Source organism: Haliotis rufescens, unplaced genomic scaffold (genome assembly GCF_023055435.1).
Source record: "Haliotis rufescens isolate VD_foot unplaced genomic scaffold, xgHalRufe1.0.p SCAF_16, whole genome shotgun sequence".
In the NCBI taxonomy this organism is placed as follows: domain Eukaryota; kingdom Metazoa; phylum Mollusca; class Gastropoda; order Lepetellida; family Haliotidae; genus Haliotis; species Haliotis rufescens.
In genome coordinates this window covers 770,095-792,742 of record NW_025963846.1, presented here as the reverse complement: position 1 = coordinate 792,742, position 22,648 = coordinate 770,095, and the positions used below count along the sequence as shown (strand labels likewise).

At 38.4% G+C, this 22,648-nt stretch overlaps 1 protein-coding gene across 3 annotated transcripts in view; it reads left to right on the top strand.

Moving 5' to 3' along the window:
• The window catches only part of LOC124146147 (histone deacetylase 11-like), a 28,720-nt gene extending 6,284 nt beyond the window's left edge, over positions 1-22,436 (top strand). Inside the window, exons 3-12 of one of the 3 annotated variants that reach the window (XM_046516286.2) lie at positions 2,584-2,684; positions 3,643-3,672; positions 10,860-10,976; positions 12,784-12,966; positions 13,160-13,256; positions 14,244-14,313; positions 16,811-16,919; positions 17,500-17,686; positions 20,157-20,210; positions 22,168-22,304. In XM_046516286.2, coding sequence (XP_046372242.2) covers positions 2,584-2,684; positions 3,643-3,672; positions 10,860-10,976; positions 12,784-12,966; positions 13,160-13,256; positions 14,244-14,313; positions 16,811-16,919; positions 17,500-17,686; positions 20,157-20,191 — 929 coding nt within the window. In that variant the 3' untranslated portion in view covers positions 20,192-20,210; positions 22,168-22,304. Of the gene's footprint in view, positions 1-2,583; positions 2,685-3,642; positions 3,673-10,859; positions 10,977-12,783; positions 12,967-13,159; positions 13,257-14,243; positions 14,314-16,810; positions 16,920-17,499; positions 17,687-20,156; positions 20,211-22,167 lie in introns of all 3 variants that reach the window. The other 2 variants (XM_046516283.2, XM_046516284.2) reach the window with 2 other exon arrangements.
• The last annotated feature ends 212 nt before the right edge of the window (positions 22,437-22,648 follow it).

The window sequence follows — 22,648 nt, the reverse complement described above, 5'->3', positions numbered from 1 at the left end:
ACCAATAGCAATATATCGATATTTTGATTTATCGTGACACCCTTTGTAATTTCAGTATTTGGAGTGAGATGTGACCGAGATTGGGTATGTGGGTGGGTGTTATGAGTTGAAATGCATCAAGTATTTTAGCAGAGCTTTTGAAGTAGTGTGGATCAACCCAAAGTGCGACCGCTATTGTTACATGTGCCTGAAACAAACCTGGTTCTCTTTAATAGAATATCGATGAACCTGAGTGATGAGGTCCATTATGAGCCAGTCAAAAAGACCCTCTTTTGCATGGCATATTTCAAAATTCCAAATTTGTTCTCCAAATTAAGTAAGCAGCCCTAAAAGCCCCACCTAGCTTGCCTCACCTTCTCGGACATACACTTTTCTACCAAACACTAAATGGCCTGGCGGGCCCGTGCACGAAATACGCATATGTCGGAAAGCGCGTGTTAAATTCCCAATTTAAGTAAGTAAGTAAGTAAGTAAGTAAGTAAGTAAGTAAGTAAGTAAGTAAGTAAGTAAGTAAGTAAGTAAGTAAGTAAGTAAGTAAGTAAGTAGGACTCTCATTTGTCTGACCTGCAACAGATGTTATAGTCTTTGCACATTCCATGTTTGTTACCATATTCGTCGTAATAAGCGGCTAAGCGCCCCGCTCTAATAAGCGCCCATGGCGATATTTGCTAATATATTGGCTAGTGAACAATCCCAATTAGCACCCTTTCCAATTGATCAATGTACACAAGACTTATTTATTCGTGTATAATACGCACTCGTGTGTTATATGCACCCTTAATTATGGGCAATTAAGTTCTGGAAAATATAGCTGTCGTGTATAATACACAAAGATTCTACTTTTATATCATTTCAGGCTGTCAGCATAAACCACAAAATTTACAATCTTTCAACTCTGTTTTTTTTTTCTCACCAAAATTATATTCTAATAAGAGCCCCCTATTTCTAATTTTGAGAGCGCCCTGGGCGCTCATTACGTCTAATACAGTAATTCATGAACATGTGAAATTATTTGTTGCATCAGTGTCAGTTAGTGTCTAAGGGTTTTACCTGACTTGGAAATGTGCTTCCAATATGCACAAATGTATAGAATACACACAGAAAAGATATATATTGCCTCCCAAGGGACGCACAATAAAACTCATTGTACCAAAATCTTGGCAAGAGTAATAGAGTTCCTGTAATTAAGGTATCAAATCTTACAATACAGTACACTACACCATTTCATTTCTTTACAGGACCCTCATATTCCCAGTAAGGACCCTTGAAATTAGTTCTTGGGGGTCGTCTGGACCCCTAGTTTTGTAGGTTGAGGTTAAACCCCTCTGTCTATGATCATCAATTGATTTTGTGCAATAACTGGTAACCATGGTAATGCCAGTCAGAATTGGATAGCTCAGTGAGCATTGGTGGTTTCGACAGACAAATCTGACAATGACAGGTGTCCAGGAAAAGTCTCTTGATCCAAGCTATCCTCTTGTGTATTATAACACCATTCTCTTATGTTTATTACCGTATATGACCGCAGATAAGCCGACCCTGTAGATAAGCCAAGGTATTAACTTGACCATTGAAATACGAAAGAAAATGATATGACCCAGAGATAAGCCGAACCAGGAAGTGAAAGGCAAAAAACACTGTGAAGTCGGACTGCAAGACATGTGCTGGTACTCGCAGATATTCAATAATATAAGATGAAAAACGATGTAATTATATTTAAAAAGTCGTCAAAATTCGGCTTATCTGCGGACATTTACAGTAGTAAATACTTTGGAATCGTTTCCCACCATAGCTTTATTTGGTGCCCAGGTCTAATGAAACACTAAATACACTAACATTTATCATTCAAATCTGACTTCCACAGGAGATATCGCTTAGGTGAGAAATGAAATTACACAATCCTTTCTTGACCATGATCATTAGTTACGATGACATCACAATCAAATGACATCACTGATATCTCTGCCACTGAAGCTGGTAGCTGTACTTTTTACAAACCTAGAGACATAATCGGGGGGAACCAGGATTTGAACCCACCAGAGCTCCAGATAACATTTCGAGCAATTGAGTTTTTACCCTAGGGTTTCTATTTTAATTGGGTTATTACATTTTTCATTGGGTAACCAATATTTTTTCATCTATTCATCACTCTATTGGATTTTACCCAAAATGAGTGAACATTTTAAGATATAAAAAAAAAATGAAATAATGTTTTACATGTATAAAACTATTCTTAATATATAGGCTTGACTCGGAAAGTAAATTAGCTCGTAATTGTGTTTTGGCAATTAGCTCCTTTGTACGCGTACTGAAAAAGCTTCATTGGGTATTTACGCATGCTGTTTTTATACATTTGAGTTTTTCATTTAATGCATGCATTTATGTACACAAGTTAATTGAAATTAATTGGGTTTTGAATGTTTTAGGGGGGTATTTTACGCATAAACGCTGCTTATCTGTAGCTCTGTCCACACTCATCAGTTCATTGGTTTCTTGGTATGCCGAAGGGAGGCAACTCTGTATCGTTTCAGAGGTCTGAGTGAGACTGCCTGGTGATAATGATTAAATGTATTTGTATTTCAGAATCAAAGATGGTAAGAGAAGAGACAATTGTAAAACCACTAGAGGCAACCGAAGATGACTTACTCCTTGTACACTCCAGAAATTACATAAATTCATTGAAGGTGAGATTTAGAAATAGAACATATATTTTGTATTGATAGTTCTCGGCCTTTTTGATAACCTTCATCCATATTATTCCACACTTGTGGTAATTTTGCAGATGGAAAATTCATCAGTAATTAGTATAAATTATATATTTGCATGTAGGTGACAGTTTTGTGTTATGGTGAAAGAGATTTGTCTGGGTCTGCCTTGAACTGAAAGATTTGCAAGGATAATTGAACAATATGATCATGATGATAATATTAAGCTTTGATCCAAGCATTGTAGACTACTAATGTGATATCGTATTCGACGTAATAAGCGCCCAGGGCGCTCCCAAAATTAGAAATAGGGGGCTCTTATTAGAGTATAAGTTTGGTGAGAAAAAAAGAGAGTTGACAGATCGTAAATTTCGTGGTTTATGCTGACAGCCTGGAATGATACAGAAGAAAAGTCTGTGCGTATTATATACGACAGATTATATTTTCAAGAATTTAATTGCCCATAATTAAGGGTACATATAACACATGAGTGTGTATTATACATGAATAAATAAGTCTTGTGTACAATGATCAATTGGAAGGGATGTTGATTGGGATTGCTCACTAGCCAATATATATGCAAATATCGCCGTAGGCGCTTATAAGGACGGGGTGCTTATTACTTCGAATACGGTACATTTAATTATAGTTTTCCTTATTATAAATAAAACAGTATGTTTTGTTTAGTTTTTATTTTAACTCACATTTCTAATTTTGATCAAATGTAACATTTGAAATTTGCTTTTCTCCTTCATATTTTTATCATGATTAAGAATGACATGGTATGAATATTCATTATATACAGGACCATTCCGTTTTTACTTTTGTTATTCCACTGAATCTTGCTATCTAACTGGTGCTTCTTGCTCTGTGAATTGATTGGTTGGTTACGGGATCTGTCCTTTATACATGGCTTGCATAATTCTTCTGGCTCCAGTTGACAGACATTGTGGAAGGAATCAACGAGGTATATATACCAGATATCACTCATTCAATCTTGTCGATAACAATATCTTGTCAATATGCACTTGACAGGCATTCATGTACTTGTTCTAATACAAGGGCTACATCTTATCGTTCATGTCAATTTCAGAGAAGTTTGTTATGTTTCAGTAGTGTAGACGTTCCTGATATGCTTCGTATTGTTCCAGCTTTTTGTGTTGTTATCGTAGCGTGAAATATTAGTTTGTCATGTACAGAAATGTACTCAGAGTTATTGTTCATGTTTAGTTTATTTTCGTTTTGATATTTTTCATAGTTTTGGAACTCACTGTGTCAACCGATATATGCTACCAACAAAAAATATGGGAACTGATGAAATTATGGTTTACGTGTGATAACAATTAAAGTCTGTAAAATTAATTTTGGCATGTAGATTAATATCTGGTGTGTCCATGTTGGGCGATGCATGCTTTGTTTGTTTGTTGTTTAACGCCGCATTCAGCAATATTCCAGCTATATGACGGTGATCTGTAAAATAATCAAGTCTGGACCAGACAATCCAGTGATTGACATCATCAGCATCGCAATTGAGATCAATGACATGCATCAACCAAGTCAGCAAGCTTGACCACCCGATCCCGTGAGTCGCCTCTTACGACAAACATAGTCGCCTTTTACGACAAGCATGGGTTGCTGAAGACCTATTCTACCCCGGACCTTCACGGGCCAGAGAGATATACACATGTATAACTGTATCAATGGTCACCACCTATTGTCAAAAAGGCCCCATGGATCAAGGAATGAAGTTTCCCCTGAAGTTTGTCGTGTGGAAAGTGGCATGCAGTTTATTAGCTTGCGTATGGCTGCCCTTGGTATTGCGTGCCATTCCGCCTGAAGAACTACCCCAAGGTGGGCTACGTTGACGGGTGCTGAGACTCTGGCATACACTCTCCGCCCGAGAGTCTTCTGGCGACTAGTCAGGGGACTTAGTGGGCCAGTCCAATGTCCATGTGCCTTCTCATCAGAGATAATTTGTAAAGACCTTGGCACGATGTGGTCTGGCATTGTCTTGCCGTTTAAAATATCTGCCAATAATTCTAGTGAATAGAACGGCGACAGGATGCAAAATATTGTTCACATATTGCTAGCCAGTTTGCCTGTCATGTGTGATGCCGCCCCACACCATGACACTACCTACGCCCCATACCGATTGTGGTCAAGTTTTGTTGCCCTAGAGACCTGTGAAGATTCCGGGATAGAATAGGTCTTCAGCAACCCATGCTTGTCGTAAAAGGCGACTAACAGGATTGGGTGGTCAGGGTCACTGACTTGGTTGATACATGTCATCGATCCCAATTGCGTGGATCGATGCTCATGATGTCGATCACTGGATTGTCTGGTCCAGACTTGATTATTTTACAGACCGCCGTCATATAGCTGGAATATTGCTGAGTGCGGCCTTAAACAACAAACAAACAAACAAAACAAACTGTTGCCCTAGAAAACCACTCGCTGCTGCATCGTCAACAAAATTTTCTGACATCTGTGCATTGGAGGCAAAGGCTAAACCTTGATTTGTCTGTAAACTGGTGTAACGCCATTGTCGCACAGCTATCACACCCACAATTCACCATTCATGTCTGTTCATTGAGATACTGCCTAGGAGGCATTTTAAAGCGTGTGCTTAGCTCAATTACATTAGTGATTGTGAGTTTCCCTGTAGGCGCTCTCACTTTGGATTATTGGTGACAATACATCACATGCTAATCATGCTTGATATGAAATTTCAATGTACAGTATTCGACGTAATAAGCACCCTGGGCGCTCTCAAAATTAGAAATAGGGGCTTCTTATTAGAATATAATTTTCATGAGAAAAAAAACAGAGTTGAAAGATTGTAAATTACGTGGTTTATGCTGACAGCCTGAAATGATACAAATGAAAAGTCTGTGCGTATTATACACGACAGCTATATTTTCCAGAATTTAATTGCCCATAATTAAGGGTACATATAACACACAAGTGTGTATTATACACGAATAAATAAGTCTTGTGTACACTGATCAGTCGGAAGGGGTGCTAATTGGGATTGTTCACTAGCCAATATATTAACAAATATCGCCGTGGGCACTTATTAGAGCGGGGCGCTTATTACGTCAAATACGGTAATTAGATGTTGCGTCCAGATTCAATGCCACGGTATTGTAAATAATAGCTACATTCAAATCATTAGTTCCCTTATTTTTGTCAGTAGTACAATTATTATGACTTTTAGTAGATCATATTTAATTTAAAATCTTTTACTTCATTGACACCTGTTTATGTGACTTATCTTTTCTGCTTGAAGTATGTTTCTGTTTGACACTACAGCTTTAATTGTTCCAATATTTAGAATGATTCGGTATATCAATGTTTATGCTGGCATGACTTTACATAAATATCTTAAATATAGAATATGTCAGATATAGCATGATATAGATGCATGTGTTCAGCTTTTGTTTTACTGTAACATTTTGTTAACCCTACATGTCCTTAACTTGGATATTATTATTATTATTATCATTATTATTCCATGTCAAAATGCAATATTGCAATACAATTTATTTATTTATAAAATTAATTTAAAATTTAAAGCCCAGAGCAAGTACAGAATTGCCTTATACTGTTTGTGTATTTACAGGATATTTCCATATTTAAATGTTGGTCATTATTAGATTTTAACGATGTAAAAGTCTTAATGAAGTTTATTTACCAAGTGTTAAATAAATCACTTTAGCACTGATGATTTTCAAATTTACAACAAATGCAGTATACTGTTAAATAATGACATCTTTTATAATTTCTGTAAAAACATTGTTATATTGTTAACAATTAGGAACATTTTCAGTATGGCAGTTTGAAACCTGTCGTATGGGTTCCAAGTCTTGGATTCCAGTTAGTAAACAACTCTGAAATAGCTGTATGACTACTCTGAATTGAAGTATGGAAATATTTTGAAGAGACTGTTTATGATGTTGATAGACAGTGCATGCCGTTGGTGTACGACAGTGTAGTCCCAGCTCTTCCCAAACCTGTTGAATTGTGTGTATTCCCTGCACCAGAACCGGCCATGATTATTTTCATAGTGAATAAGTATGTGATGGACGCAAATGATTTTTGATCTTCCTCAAACTCTTTTTTGTCATGTAGACACACTGGTAAGACCTTTTAAGGATAGGGGTGAAAATGCAAACATGTTCAAAACACAGTGTGACTCACCCCCAAAAATGGGTATCAGAAATTAAAAAGGGTGTTATCAATCTCAGTGAAAAAGAAGAGGACAAACTTTCCAAATTACCACATGGGGCAGTCGGGTAGCCTAGTGGTTAAAGCGTTAGTTCATCACGCCGAAGACCCGGGTTTGATTCCCGACATGGGCACAATGTGTGAGGCCCATTTCTGGTGTCCCCCGCCGTAATATTGCTGGAATATTGCTAAAAGCGGCGTAAAACCATACTCACTCACTCACTCACTCCAAATTACCACTGATTATAAACTAGCCTTGGTGAAAAGGCATTCACAGATTTTGATTGGGGATAAAAAAAATTCTACTTGTTGGCACACTTTAATTACAAATGGCACATCTAACCATCTTTAGAAGTGCCGTGGCACAGTTGAAAAAAAATGAATTTCTATCTCTGACACATGATGTGGTGATTCAAAAGGGCTTGGCTCATATGAAATGTAAATGAAGTGGTCATCATACTGTCCATCATTATGTATTTGTTCTTTGTGAATAAACTTGGCTTGACATTTGAGCATGTCAATATCCCTTGGCACATTTTTTTCAGATATGTTGGAATTCGTAACTTTCATTGTTGTAAATTGTACATGTCTAGTTTACGAGTTGATGAAAGTATTACATCTGTTAGTGTGATCAACCATAGAAGCTTGGGCTTAAATAATGCTGGTGCGACGTTAAATTTTTTACTCACTAGAAGCTTGGGCAGGTTTGACAGTTACATGTTACTTTCTTCAACAGAGAAAACTTAATTGCATAGTCAGTTAAATTATTAGCTCACCTGGTCTGAACATGCTGAAAAGCTATGTGAGTTTACCTCATAACAACTTATCTGTCGGCCACAGAGCAATATTGAAACACCTATTCATATCTTTAACTCAGCAATTTCTTTCTAAATGTAATGAAATTTGTTATGTTGTGTATTTGGTAGTGGGGCCACACATATATGTAAACTTTTTTTTACATTTTTAGATTTTGACATTGCTTTGACCATGTGTTTAAAATCTCTCAAAATGCTTTTTTGGTTCTGTAAACGTCTTCTCTGGAATTACCAGATGGGAAGCAGAACTTTGTCATGTATATTTCTCCTTCATGATTTTATATTTTGTTCAAATCATTTGGTCTACTCAGTATTCATGCAATAAATACTTGAATTTCAATGCTGACAGTTTCAAAACTGTTGACTACTTATCTAGGTTAGCTACAGTAAAATGGCACTATTTATATATGTAAATTTGGGAAATATTCCACAAAGGAAAAGTAACTTGAAACAATAAAAGTCACCAAGGAGTTGTATGAGAAGTACAGGTTTTCAATTCATCAATTATAATCATTGATTGATGGGTTGCAAACAGGGGTCCGGAAAATTTAAAATCCCAATCGGACATTTACATTTAGGCCACGCCCCCTTCAAATAGCGTATTTTAGTACAACTTTTCACACACATTACAAGTTTACGTATTCATAATATGATGAATTATGAATTGTTTCAATTTAAATTGTTTAATTCACCGGACAATTAATAACAAATAATATTATTTTAGATTTACATGGAAAACATCCGTTTGTTTCTGTTATAATAACGATCTGTTAACGTAGTGAACGGTCTAATTAATATTCATGAGTTATATTCATGAGTCTGCTCAAGTGTACGCGTTGTAACATTTGGATCGAGACTATTATCCCATATTTGGTTATCACGTGACCTCATGGGAAAAGGTTTTTTTTAAACTAAAGATTTTTCTAAAAACAAGACAGATAATTTAATCACAAATACTAAAATATCGTTGATAGCAATAGTTATTTGAATACTTTTTTCATCTGTACTTAATTATTGACCATAAAAAAATTGGATATCGATCGTCCGAGAAAGCAAAATGGCGGTCAATCAAGATTCAATATACGACTAGCTACTGAAAACAATAAAATCTGCAAGTCCTCATTGCATGTCAACCAAGTGAAAGTCGTTAGCCACGACTTACAAAATGATCGTCCAGACTTTGAGGGTTTGGCAGATCCGGTCGACTGGCTGTCGTCACGCTTTCGCTTCTTGTCTGAGGTTTCGTATCGTAGCATTGTGAGGATAATGAGGTACATCGATGATGCAAGGTATTAATGTACAGTTGTAAACACCTTTCACTCAAATTAACAAGATGTTCTCAGTAATTAATCCTCGATTAATCAGTGTCAACTCAGTTTATTGCCTATTACAGTGATTGACCGATTGGACTATCATGTAGGTACGATGTATTTACAGCAATCAAAACAAACAAAGCTTGTCAGTGTAGTTAATCTTCATTGTGTTCCAACTGCAGACAGAAACTGCTCAGTCCTAACTGTTGATCATGTCCGGTCAAAATTTAAGAATGTCCGGACAATACTTTTTAAAATGTCCGGTAAGCAATATTTTAAAACGGACATTTGAGATTCCCAATCGGACATGTCCGGCGCATATGACGGTTTCCGGACCCCTGGTTGCAAAGTATGTAATAGCTGATTGGAATTATTCATAATCGTTTGTCAGGAAAATTGTTATTAGATATTAAATATGTCTTTTAAACGTTCAACTGCTCATAAAAAAACTCATCATTAACCTAGGCATTTTCAATTAAGGCACAAAATGCTCAAATAATGTTTAAAATGTGTTCTTTCTCATGTAATTTCTTGCGAATGTAATAAGCATTGGTAACCAGTTATAATTAAGGTAGACAAGTTGCCATTCAAAATCAATGATGAAATACAAGCTTATTATGAGTACTAATGATGACACCCAAGGCTGCAAAATCACTAACTTTGGTTTGTAATCCTCTTATTTCAGGCATAAGTTAAGGAATACTTGTTACCATGGTTACTGTTATCCTCAGAACGCATATTGCAGTAATATTTTCATGTTACCATGGTTACTCATCACATATGCATGATATATATTAATGATTATCTCTGCAAGGTAACAATTATTCACAGAGTTACCAATTATTCATTCAAAGCCATTCCCATAACTAACATTCATAATCTGTAGAGTGAGTGAGTGGGTTTGGCGTAATGTCACTTTGAATGCTATTTCAGTTTCATGGTATGTCAAGTGCAAGTGCAGCTGCTTGTAGGTTAGGATAGAATGCACTGTAAGGGTAGAATGTATCTTAGGATAGAATGCACTGTAAGGGTAGAATGTATCTTAGGATAGAGTGCACTGTAAGGGTAGAATGTATCTTAGGATAGAATGTACTGTAAGGGTAGAATGTATCTCAGGATAGAATGCACTGTAAGGGTAGAATGTATCTTAGGATAGAATGCACTGTAAGGGTAGAATGTATCTTAGGATAGAATGCACTATTAGGGTAGAATGTATCCTAGGATAGAATGCACTGTAAGGGTAGAATGTATCTCAGGATAGAATGCACTATTAGGGTAGAACATACAACAATAGTTCAAATGTAGAAAACAGACATGAAAATATTGAAGAAAGTCATGAGAATGTATAAAGTAAGTCAACAGCAGATGACATCAAGGTTTGGGTTGAGTGTATCTTCAATAAGGTGAGGGGCGGTCGGGTAGCCTAGTGGTTAAAGCATTCGATCGTCACGCCAAATGCCTGGTTCAAATCCTGACATGGGTACAATGTGTGAAGCCCATTTCTGGTGTCCCCCGCCCTGATATTGCTGGAATATTGCTAAAAGTGGCATAACACCAAACACACTCACTCACTCATTCAAAAAGGTGGAGGTAAGCTGCTGTACCTTGGATTGTCTATTTTCCTCAAATTTCTGTTAATCATCTGTTCTGTTTTCATCATTAAATTTGACTGACCATTGTTGATTTATCAACTAACTTTGACAAGTAACGTGAGTTATTGTCACCAGATTGAATGAGTGGTCTCCTCCAGGATGATGGTACCATGTTCTATGTGCTGACTTGGAGTGTACATGTTTCAGTGGAGCATGAATGTGGCTGGAATTACTGAAGTGCCTCCTGTAGCCTTGTTGCCTAATTTCATCGTCCAGAGGAAGGTGCTCCGTCCATTTCGACATCAGACTGGGGGATCCATATTGGTAAGATACTCATATTATTGGCAGGGAGATAGTCAAATCTGTCAAAGAAATAAGTGCCCTATCTCTGCCAAGTGGAAAAATAGTGATATTGTCACTCCTTTGGTGCTTGTGATGGGTTACTGGTGGACTATATTACAAATTATATTCCATTTTAGGATACATCCCAAATTGTAGCCTAACATCTAGTCTCTGAAATGAACATATCGTAAATAAAAAAACAGTTGTTCAGTTATCTTAATAAAAATATAATAAAAAGGAGCCCAGTGACTCTCTTCATTTTCAGATACTGCAGTGATCTAGGCTTGCCAAACATTATAGACTTGCATGGGCTGTATTTGTTATATATTTGTATCAGGTTCTGTAAGACAGACTACCCAAATTGTAAATTATACAGGATAGGGTGGATTAGTGTCTTCTTTACAGTGGATGGTCAGCTTGGCAACTATTGTTGCCCTCCCTCAATATTTGGCAATTGTATTTGCCGGGCAGTGCAAGCTGCATAGCAACATGGGTTGCTTGGCAGTTGTAGTGGGAGGGTAGCTGTCGCTGCACTGGTTAGAAACAGTGGCTGCTTGGCAACGGTTGTTGCAGGACAACGATTGATGCTTTGGGGTTTAACTCAGATTCCGCAGACTACTTGTACCTCCACATGATGATTTTATCCAAATAACATCTCTTGTGTTAATTTCAAGTTCTACTATCACACAGCATAGTCAAACTCTGTCCATGAAATAAATCCCCTTTCCCTACTGAGTGGCCAAAAAGTGATATCAAAGTTCAAGGCCACCTGTCATGGCTCAAGGTCAACATCGCTGACGCGACACTGACACATTGTGGCTTGAAGAAACCCCTTGATAATAGACCTAGACTCTTGGCACCTGATAAATATCAGTTCCCTTGCCTGGTTGTGTGTTCTTTAACCATGTTAACATTAGGAATATGTTTTGTCTTTAGTCTGTATTAGACCCGTGAAGATCTGGGGTAGAATAGGTCTTCAGCAATCCATGCTTGCCGTAAAAGGCGACTATGCTTGTCGTAAGAGGCGACTAACGGGATCAGGTGGTCAGGCTCGCTGACTTGGTTGATGCATGTCATCATATCCCAACTGCGTGGAGCGATGCTTGTGATTTTCTGGTCCAGACTTGATTATTTACAGGCCGCCGTCATGTAGCTGGAATATTGCTGAGTGAGGCGTTAAACAACAAACAAACAAAAACAAAAAAGTCAGGATGAATTTTTGAAACAAATTTTTGCTTCTATTTTCCATTCGTCTCTTAGTTGGAACTTTCGTATGTGAACCCAGAAGGAATCCTTTCGTCCCAAATGGGTTTCGGTTTGAGCACTTAGTTTGAGATATAAAATCATGTAGACAGAATAGTTACCATCGGTTGTCAATCACCATTAAATATCTCCATATTTCAGTGAGATAGACATGTTGGTAAGATATCCATTTTGGTAAGATATCCATATTGTAAGATAGACATATCGGTAAGATGTGCATTTTGGTCAGATAGACAAGGATTTGATATGGATTTTGTCCACTTTAGTGTGACAAAGTTATTATCTTTGTAATCCAGGGATCCATTCCACAAAGCGATAATAGTGCTTAGGTAATCGTAACTCCCATACTTTAACATAGACTTACAACAGCAGTAGCACCAGGATCGCTTAGTGGAACATGGCACTGGACCTCTGCTGAGTGAGTGAGTGTGATTCAACTCCATTTTGAACAGTATTTGTGTCAGCTTAATGTGGTAGGGAAGCCACATTTACCACCTCGGTGTTGCCAACATTGCTTGTATTTCAGGCAGGCAAGCTGGCCATGGATCGTGGCTGGGCCATCAATATTGGCGGAGGATTCCACCATTGTTCTGCAGAGCGTGGGGGCGGCTTCTGTGCGTATGCCGACATCACCTTGTCCATTAAATTCCTGTTTGAGAAGGTGGAGGCTGTGTCAAAGGTCATGATTGTTGACCTTGATGCTCATCAGGTTTGTGAAAATTCATTTCAGGAAATAGTTTAATCGATATTAAAATGTTTTGTTTGGGTAATTTTGTGACATTTTGGGGGTGGCTATATTCAATGAAATTTTGAAATTGCTTTCCGTCAACAATGGAATAATAGAGAACATCTTAGAGGAAGTACGGCTTGTTGCTCCTCCACAGTTCCTGTTCTAATTGCAGGGCAATGGTCACGAGCGAGACTTCATGGACGACGATCGGGTGTACATAATGGACGTGTATAACAGAGGAATATACCCACATGACGGATTTGCCAAGAGTATGTAGTCAGAGTATTGACATTTAACATACGTATCTGTTGTTTGTGGGATACCTAAATCTTATCAGATTTTTGGGGGCTGACGCCCAATCTATTATTTATCAATGTACCTAACTATTAAACATGTAAGGTACATTTCTCATATTCCCTGCTCCGATTGCTGAAATGTTGGCATTACATTTGCAACATAAAAAACACTATATTGGTTAAATAAATAGTTTGTTCAGAAATATGCCCAAAACGAATAGTTTGTGGGCAGCGATGAAAAACGTTAATAGTTTGTTTTGTGGAAAATACCCAAACGTCGACAATTTTATGTTAAGTTGTGAAAATGAATAGATTTTTGGATGTGCTCAGTCAATAAATAGTTTGTTGTATATAGCTGGGGAAAATATAGATTGTTCTGAAAGAAATATGCTGTCAACAGAGCTCCAGATAAGCTTTTGGTGTTGTGGGTATTTGACCCATGCATTTTAAAATCATTGGGTATCAGTAATTCTATCTGGGTATTCAAATTTCTGTTACCCACTAGTTTTTACACATGTGGGTATTTAAGTTAAATATTTAAAAACACTATTCATCTAGTCCCTGCAAACTGGTTTCGTGTGGGTTCGAGAGCTTTATAGGACTAAAAAATACCACGATACTTCCACAAGAAAGTGTGATGGCAAATGATCATGATGTAACTGTCATCATGGAGTTTGGCAAGGTTGACGGAATGCCCGTTTATAATTTCAAAATAAGTTGCTGATTTTCTAATCGAATACGCAGGGTTACTTCACAATATTTTCATGATACGCACAAGTTTTATTTTTGTAGCGTATCTGTAATGTTCGTTGCGTATTTGATACGCTTGGATTTTATTTTACTGTGTATTTCTGCATTTCTGATGCGTATTTTACGCAGATACGCAGCTTATCTGGAGCTCTGTTTCAAGCAGCTAACAAGGCTTATGCTCAGGTTGTATATGGAAACTGGTATTTTCAGGGGCAATCAAGCGGAAAGTGGAGCTGAATCACCTGACTGATGATGTTGACTACCTACATGCTGTTAAATCGTAAGTGGGAACATCTAGAGGGTTCCATCCTGCTGTCAGGCTACATTATAGGCAGTGGTTCAAATGTTTGGGTAGAGTGTATTCAATAGTCAACAGGGGGCATTGGTGGCCCAGTCGTCTAAGGCGCCTCTATTCGCTGTTGCAGAGTTGCGTCCCTTGGGCATGCCAGAAACCTATGATTGTGGGTTCAAATCCCGGTTGGCGCCCCGATTATGTTTCTAAGTTTGTCAGCACAATACCTGTGCTTGTGGGTTTCACCGAAGTGGTAAACGTCTTGAGACCTGCATCACTTCGGGCTTTCCTCCCACATTAAGCTGACGCGCCGTGATATAACTGGAATACTGTTAAAAGCGGCGTTAAACCCAACTCACTCACTCACTCAATGGTCAACTCCAAAGTCCCTGACAAGCCACTAGGGTCAGCACATGACAGCTTGTATTTTTATTTCTCCAGCAACATTTTGTTCATCTGAGACCCATTCCTCATTGCTATTATAGCGCAATGATGTCACGAGTGAATGCTTAAGTACATCTTCCCAAGGCAAGGGAGTTAACTGACTATAAAAGTCCAGTTTCCACCCTTGCCGAACCAGGCTGGTATTATGGAGTTACATTTTGGCTGGACTAACAAGTCTATGCATAGTCCAATCAAAATCGCACACCAAAATCGATATCCGGATCGTAAACTTTCGTGCAGATTTCGGTCGATTGCAGGATTTGCAAAGCATGTGCACCGCCAACTCATTGTCTGCAGATATTTTCCAAATCTTTTCATGTTTTTTATCAAGGTGCTTGCGTGATTTGATGCATTTCGCGATGTAAAACCCATTTTAACACAATATAGATCTTGATAATCGATCACATCGTCTTGACTGGGCGCCACCATTTTGTGTGAAGCAAACGCAAGTGATACGACAGGTGAAATCTGATTGGTCAATAGGAGAGGCATAGAAAGGACATAACTCGTAATATCCACTGGTGGTGCTACAATCGAGCCTAGTAATTCCAGCCAAGTGCGGCAAGGGTGGAAACTGGACTTTTATAGTCATTTAACTCTCTTGCCTCGGGAAGATGGCTAAAGTATGGGAGTACAATTGTCACAGCAACAAGATTGGGATGTCAAACCTCAGTGCTATGGTTAATCAACCACTGGTTTGCCCAACGTGGTACAAAGGGATCTTAGCACTGTGGTGATTGTAACTCCCATACCTTAACATAGACTTACGATTATCATAGCGCTAAGGTTGTTTTGTACAACGGCACCCAGATTCAATCGCTTACACAAGGTTCACAAGGACTTCTTAATGTCTTAAATTTGGAAGTCTGGCCTCGGAAAGGCCTTTAAATTGAATTGCCTTGGAAAGGCCTTAAAATATGATGAAATGCCTTTAGGTATTGAACTTGGCTACTATGGTGAACTCTTCTGTTACATATATACTACTCAAAATAAATTAAGGACCACCCCATTCTTTCATATTACTATAGTAAATAAGTAATATGAAAGAATGGGGTGTTCCTTAACTTAGTTTGAGTAGTATATGTACAATGTACCAGTATATAACGTTATTTGTTCTCTCATAATGTGTGATGGTGTCATTATACTTAGGACCGCCTCCGTGGTCTAGTGGTAGAGCGGAAGGTCCGGGGTTCGATCCCCGGCCGCGTCATACCAAAAGACGTTAAAAGATGGTACTTGTTGTTACCCTGTCTGGTGCTGGGCATTAAAGGGCTAGAACAAGGACTGGTCGGCTCGGCGTCAGTATACTGTGTCTAAGTTGGGTATCATTGTTAAACTGCAGCATGGTATCTCAGTGAGCTAGCACTATAAATCCGCATCAGTCCGGACTAGTACAAGCAGCCAAACACACATACACGTGCATGCGCGTCGCTATATAAGCGCAATAATCTTGGACGTTAAACCCAATTTCACCTCACCTCACATTATACCTAGATTTGTCCATAACTTTATCACTAGATAACTTTGACACACTGGTCGATGGACGTCCATGTATTTGGATGTGCCAATTGAACCATTCTGATTCTGGCAATATGAAAGTAAGAATGTCCTTATAAGTGGGTTTCAAAACACACTTCGATCTTATTTTAAGACTTGGAGAGTGTGATCTTTGACTTTAGAAGGCCTTAAAAATGTCTTTAATCAAGGATCACGTTTTGTATGAACCATGTTACATGCAAGTCGGCCATGGTTTAGCCTCGTGGGGATTCCAGGTTAGAAAAGGTTCCTAGCAACCTACCCTTGTTGTAAGAGGCGAAAACATGGATTGAGTAGTCATGTGACTCAATTCATTGATGTCATTGTACCCCGATGGCGTCAGACATCACTCGTAATATCAATCACTTGATTGTCATATTATTTACAGGCTGCCATCCTAAAGCTGAATATTACCAAGTTCAGCATTAAACAAAAACACAGAACACTTTCCAGAGGTCTTAAAGACTTGAATGTTTGTTTAGTCTTTGAAATATTTACTTCACAGCAATTTGAATGCTTCTCTTGAGGACTTCACGCCAGATATTATTGTGTACAATGCCGGGACGGACATATTGGACGGGGACCCACTCGGAAACCTCTCTGTCACCGCCCAGGTAAGTCATGCAGTTTGTTAACTTGCCTTCTGCTGCTGATTCTTTCATCTTGGAGTGCAGATTGAGGTCTGCTACATGCAAAACATTGCCCATCGAACTGTCGTCAAGCCAGCTACACAATTACAAATTACACAATATAATCCGGTAATTAATAATTTAATAGTTGCTAACTTCTGGAATTTTCCGAAGAGTAGCAAAGTTTACTGAGCTGTTTTGGGCTCTTGAACTTTCTCCACACAAGTATTTCAGGAAATGTTCTTGGGGATGTCCCTGTGGGTTATTGTAAGAGTGAATATTATCCTACCCTATGTTTTATCCTGGGGATGAAATTCTCTAGTGTCAGGATGATTCTCCGTAGTGAATTTGAACCCCTATCAGTGTGTTTAATCCTATCCTATACTATACTCTGGAGTAAAATTTCCCCCGGGTCAATATTTAGGTAGGATATATTCCTTGCTTTCATTATTACTATTGTGACTTGTAAACTTTGTAGGTTCATTTCTGTCCCTGTGTAGGATGGTGAAACTTTTACAATGTTTGAACCCGAGAAAATGTGACTGTATACCTGTTCTTTGTTCAGGGCATCATCGACAGAGATGAGATGGTGTTTGCAATAGCCAGAAAACTGAATATCCCCATCTTCATGTTGACAAGTGGGGGATATACGAGGGGCACTGCCCGAATCATTGCTGACTCCATCCTAAATCTGCGACAAAAGAAACTCATTTCAGGTGAAGAGGCAGGGTCGCCCGTGCTCACTGAAACAGGTACGCATGAAGACAACAATGAATATCATGTACGGAACAGGTTTCCAATGATCACATTTGCGGTCATCAAATTCAATGACCACTGTTAACACAATCTCATTAATATCAGACCTCAGTTCTCGCTACTGCTAAACAAAGATCTGAGGACATCCCATTAGGGGTCACGTCAGAACGATCTTTCATCCGACCAGTGAGAGCGTCTCTTACCAGATCATGAAAGTGACAGTCGGAATGTGATTTCTAATCATACAACCTCGAAAACTTTAACACGGGGTATTCCGAACGATAGTTACGGGTTTAACAACTGAATCCATACAATCTAGACCATCTATTAGCCATTCCAGAATGTTCTTTTGTTCAGGTTTCAAATTTGTAATCGAGAATTCGTCAAAATGTGTTTCGAAGCGTAGTCGCCAATTTGAAATTAGTGCCGTAAAGCATGAAAAAGCTGCCTTCTGACTGGTCATTCCATTTGTTGGTCACAGTTCGCGGCGACTGTCACTTTAATGATCTGGTAAGCGACGCTCACATTGGTCGGATGAAAGGTCGGTCTGACATGACCCGTAATGGGATGTCCTCAGATCTTTGTTTAGCGGTAGCAAGAACTAAGATCTGATTTTAATGAGATTGACTGTCAATATGAAATTTATGCCTATTGATATGAAATTACAAAACGTTATCAGTAAGTTCCAGTAGTATTCTATCCAGTATGTATTCTGAACATGGAGAAATTACGTTGCTTTGAAATGCAGGAGAAGCTTTAGAGAATATGTGATGATGCCATGTTTCCATGACAACCAAATGACCCATTTGTTAGAATAGATGATGATGATGCCATGTTTCCATTACAACCCAACTACCCAATTGTTTGGATAGATGAGCATGTCATGTTTCCATGACAACCCAGCGACCCAGTTGTTAGAATAGATGAGCATATCATGTTTCCATGACAACCCAACGACCCAGTTGTTAGAAAAGATAAGCATGTCATGTTTCCATGACAATTCAACAACCCAGTTGTTAGAATAGATGATGATGCCATATGTTTCCATGACAACCCAACGACCCAGTTGTTAGAATAGATGAGCATTTCATGTTTCCATGACAACCCAGCGACCAAGTAGTAAGAATACATAAGCATGTCATGTTTCCATGACAACTCAAGAACCCAGTTGTTAGAATAGAGGATGATGCCATTAGTTTCCATGACAACCCAACTGCCACAGCTAACGGTCCAATGTGAGTGTGTTATTTGGGTCACGTCTAAAACCATCTTCCCGAGGCCAGAGAGTTCACTGACTTTAAAAGTCCTGTTTCCACCCTTGTCGAACAAGGCTGGAATTCCTGGGCTCGATCGAAGCGCTGCCTGTGGCTATTATGAGTTATGTCCCTTCTTTGTCTCTTCTTTGGACCAATCAGATTCCACCTCTCGTATCACTTGCATTTGCTTTAAACAAGGCAGTGCAGGTACAGCGGCGGCATCTTCTGTACATTTATGGTCTTGAGTGACAGGTGGAAAGTGCCATTTGCGTGAACTGCTCATGCACGGGGGTGTACTATTCGTATGACTCCAAGCTCTGCTCTAAGACAGATGGAGGACATGTGACAGTACATTATCAGGGGGATCAGATCCGCTGTGAGAACAGGGATGATTAAGTACCATCGCTCATCCTCAACTTATCTGTCACATTCTTATCAGATTGAATGTATGATGAATACACTATTCATGTTCAACCTTGTTCATACATTGTGTTATTGTAGTACTTTTATTGATAATCCCTGGGTAGGGATGTGAATGTTGTGGGAAATTATAGATTGTACATTCATGGTAAGTTGTGTTTGAGTTAAGGAGTAGGTATGTATTAGATGGAGGAAATCTTTTGTTTCTTGTTTTAGTTCAGTTCAGTTTTGTTTGGAGTACAAAGAAGTTGTGTTCTTTGTATAAGAAAGAGGTAGCCATTTGGAAGCTGAATGTTTTTTTTTTATGACATCAGTTTGAACAAAAGTTTGAATTCTGTGTCCCATACCTTGAAACGGCACACCATATCGGTCATCACAGTGATTTAGCTGAAACCTAAAAACAATGGGTGGAATTTTGTTGTAAGTGGAAACGGTAAATTGTCATGTGTCGAAAAATTACAGGAACAGAAGGTTTGTACATTGAAAGTTTCAAGCAATTAGCCTTCTTTGAAAAATAATTCCAAGACTTCAGGTGGGTAAATGAAAAAAGGGAAAATAAACGATTTGTTTGTATTTTGTATAGACAGGTAAATTCACTTATGATATTGACCAATTTGAATTAATTTTCATGACTGAAAATTCTTAACAAACTTGATGGAAAAGAGAAAAAGACTACCCATTGTAGTTTTATTCCATATTAGAGAAATTTTGTGTCTGAGGATCCATGAACAAAGTAATTAGGAGACAAAGGTTTTGATGCATGGTAACCTTTCTTTTATGTTGGCCACAGATTCCCCTCTTCAGCCCAACTCAGCACAGTTGTAGGGTAGAGCCGGCACATAAGGTGATCTTTGACATGTTATCTGCTTACATGTATCTGCTTGCACATATCTAAAGGACTTTTCTTCTCTAAGTTTTGGTGATGGGTAGGTGCAGTGGACAATGTTTGCTTGTCCTGCTTGCTGACAGGTTCTATTCCCATGGGTGATTTGAGTGTACTGTACATTTTGGATATGGGTGCATGGTGGTTAAGGGTGTCAGCAGATTTCCTCCTCTCCCTGTTATTAAAATAAAGTTTTTCTCAGGATGGAAGTTTTTCCATTAGAGTTATAACATGATTGTTCAGTTGTACAGGGTTAATGGTAAATAATATTAATATCATCTGAGATGCCCCGTGAAGATCCCGGGTAGAATAGGTCTTCAGCAACCCATACTTGCCGTAACAGGCGACTATGCTTGTCGTAAGAGGCCACTAAGGGGATCAGGTGGTCAGGCTCGCTGACTTGGTTGATGCATGTCATCTATCCTAGTTGAATGGATCGATGCTCATGATGTTAATCACTGGATTGTGTCTGATCCAGACTTGATTATTTACAGACCACCGTCATATAGCTGGAATATTGCAGAGTGCGGCGTTAAACAACAAACAAACAAACAAACAATTTATTGTGCAGTTTGGCATGCCTTAAACCTATGATTGTGAGTGTGAATACTGGATCCACTGATTATTTTTCTGGGTTTGTTAGCACCGCGCTCGTGTGCTTTATGGAAGTTGTAAACGTCTTAGATCTGCATCACTTTGGGCTTTCCTCCCACATCAAACTGACAGGCCGTGATATAACTGAAATACTGTTCCAAGCGGCTTAACACAAACTCACACTCTTGTCATGACACCGACATCACCATTGACGACATATTCCGACCAGGAATCCCTATGTGGGTGAATTAAGTGAGCAGCTCACCAATCTCATTAAAATCAGATCTTAGTTTTCGCTTCCGCTAAACAAAGATCTGAGGACATCCATTAGGGTCACGTCAGAACTACCTTTCGCGAATTTTGACTGACCAATGAAATGACTGACAAGAAATCGACAATAGCCAATCAGAAGGCGGCTTTCTCGAGCTTTACAACACTAGTTTCAAACTGGCGACTACACTTCAAAACATATTTTGACGTATTCTCGTTTAAAAATTTAAATCTGATAAGAAGAACATTCTGGAATGGCTTATAGATTGTATGGATATAATCATAAAACCTGTAACTGTCGTTCGGAATACCCCGATTTAAATATTTCGTGGTTGCATGATTAGAAAACACATTCCGACTGTCACTTTCATGATTGGTAAGCGGCGCTCTGATTGGTTGGATGAAAGGTCGTTCTGACGTGACCCGTAAATGGAAAGCGAGAACTAAGATCTGATTTTAATGAGATTGGCAGCTCACAGATTTGATGTTGGAAACATACCCGCATATACCCCTGGAACTAAATAGTGAAAATGTTGACATCATCAAAGAGATTTTCAGGAAGAAAAACACAGCGATCATAGACCAATGCATAAATGTTGTCAAGATTTAACACAACAGGCGTTCTTGGGCAACACACAAAGGAGGGTATTAAACTGGCACTTATGTTCTCATATCTTGTCCTGTTTTTCCTACAATGGGGATGCTGTTAATTTTCAGAATAAACATATTATGATTAAGAGCTGTTATTTATTTCCGCAAGCTTTAAACCCCACAAAAGTTGATTTTGTCGGATGGAAAACTTCCTGAACTGTTAACCCTTAACCTGCTTGTATATCATGATTTTTGGAAGTTTATTTTTTAGGGATTACATTTTTTAGAAAAAGGACAGTTATCATTGCAATAAAGGAAACATGCTGTTAGAGAACAATGTTGTATAATTTTTGAAGGATAATTCATAATATCTACTGCAAATATATTATTCTATTAATTATGATATTTGTTGTTTTTCTTTGCTGTAAACAGAAAATATGTCATCTTGTTTTCCTACTTTTAGAGCTGTTGGACGGAGTGATGTCACGCAGTCAGAGCGAAGGGAGCTTGTTCTCCAGATGTAAGAATGCCTGCGTGTCCTTCATATCTCGGTCATCAACACAGGAGTTCGATCAAGTAGGGAAAGAAGATGGACAGAGTGACAAGGGATGAATACAGACGATGGACGAGTAAATCTGGGAGTGGATGTATTGTCATCTGTACATACGTTTCATGGAATGAAAGAACTGAGTGAACTCGTACATTTGTGTAAATAAAGCCGACTTTACGTGAGATTCTTTTGCTCTTTTACAGGGTGTCACAATAATCCAGAATGACTTGATATACTATTCGACGTAATAAGCGCCCAGGGCGCTCTCAAAATTAGAAATAAGGGTCTCTTATTAGAATATTATTTTGGTGAAAAATACCAGAGTTGAAAGATAAATTTCGTGGTTTCGTGACTGCCTGAAATGTTTATATATGACACATATATTTTTCCAGAA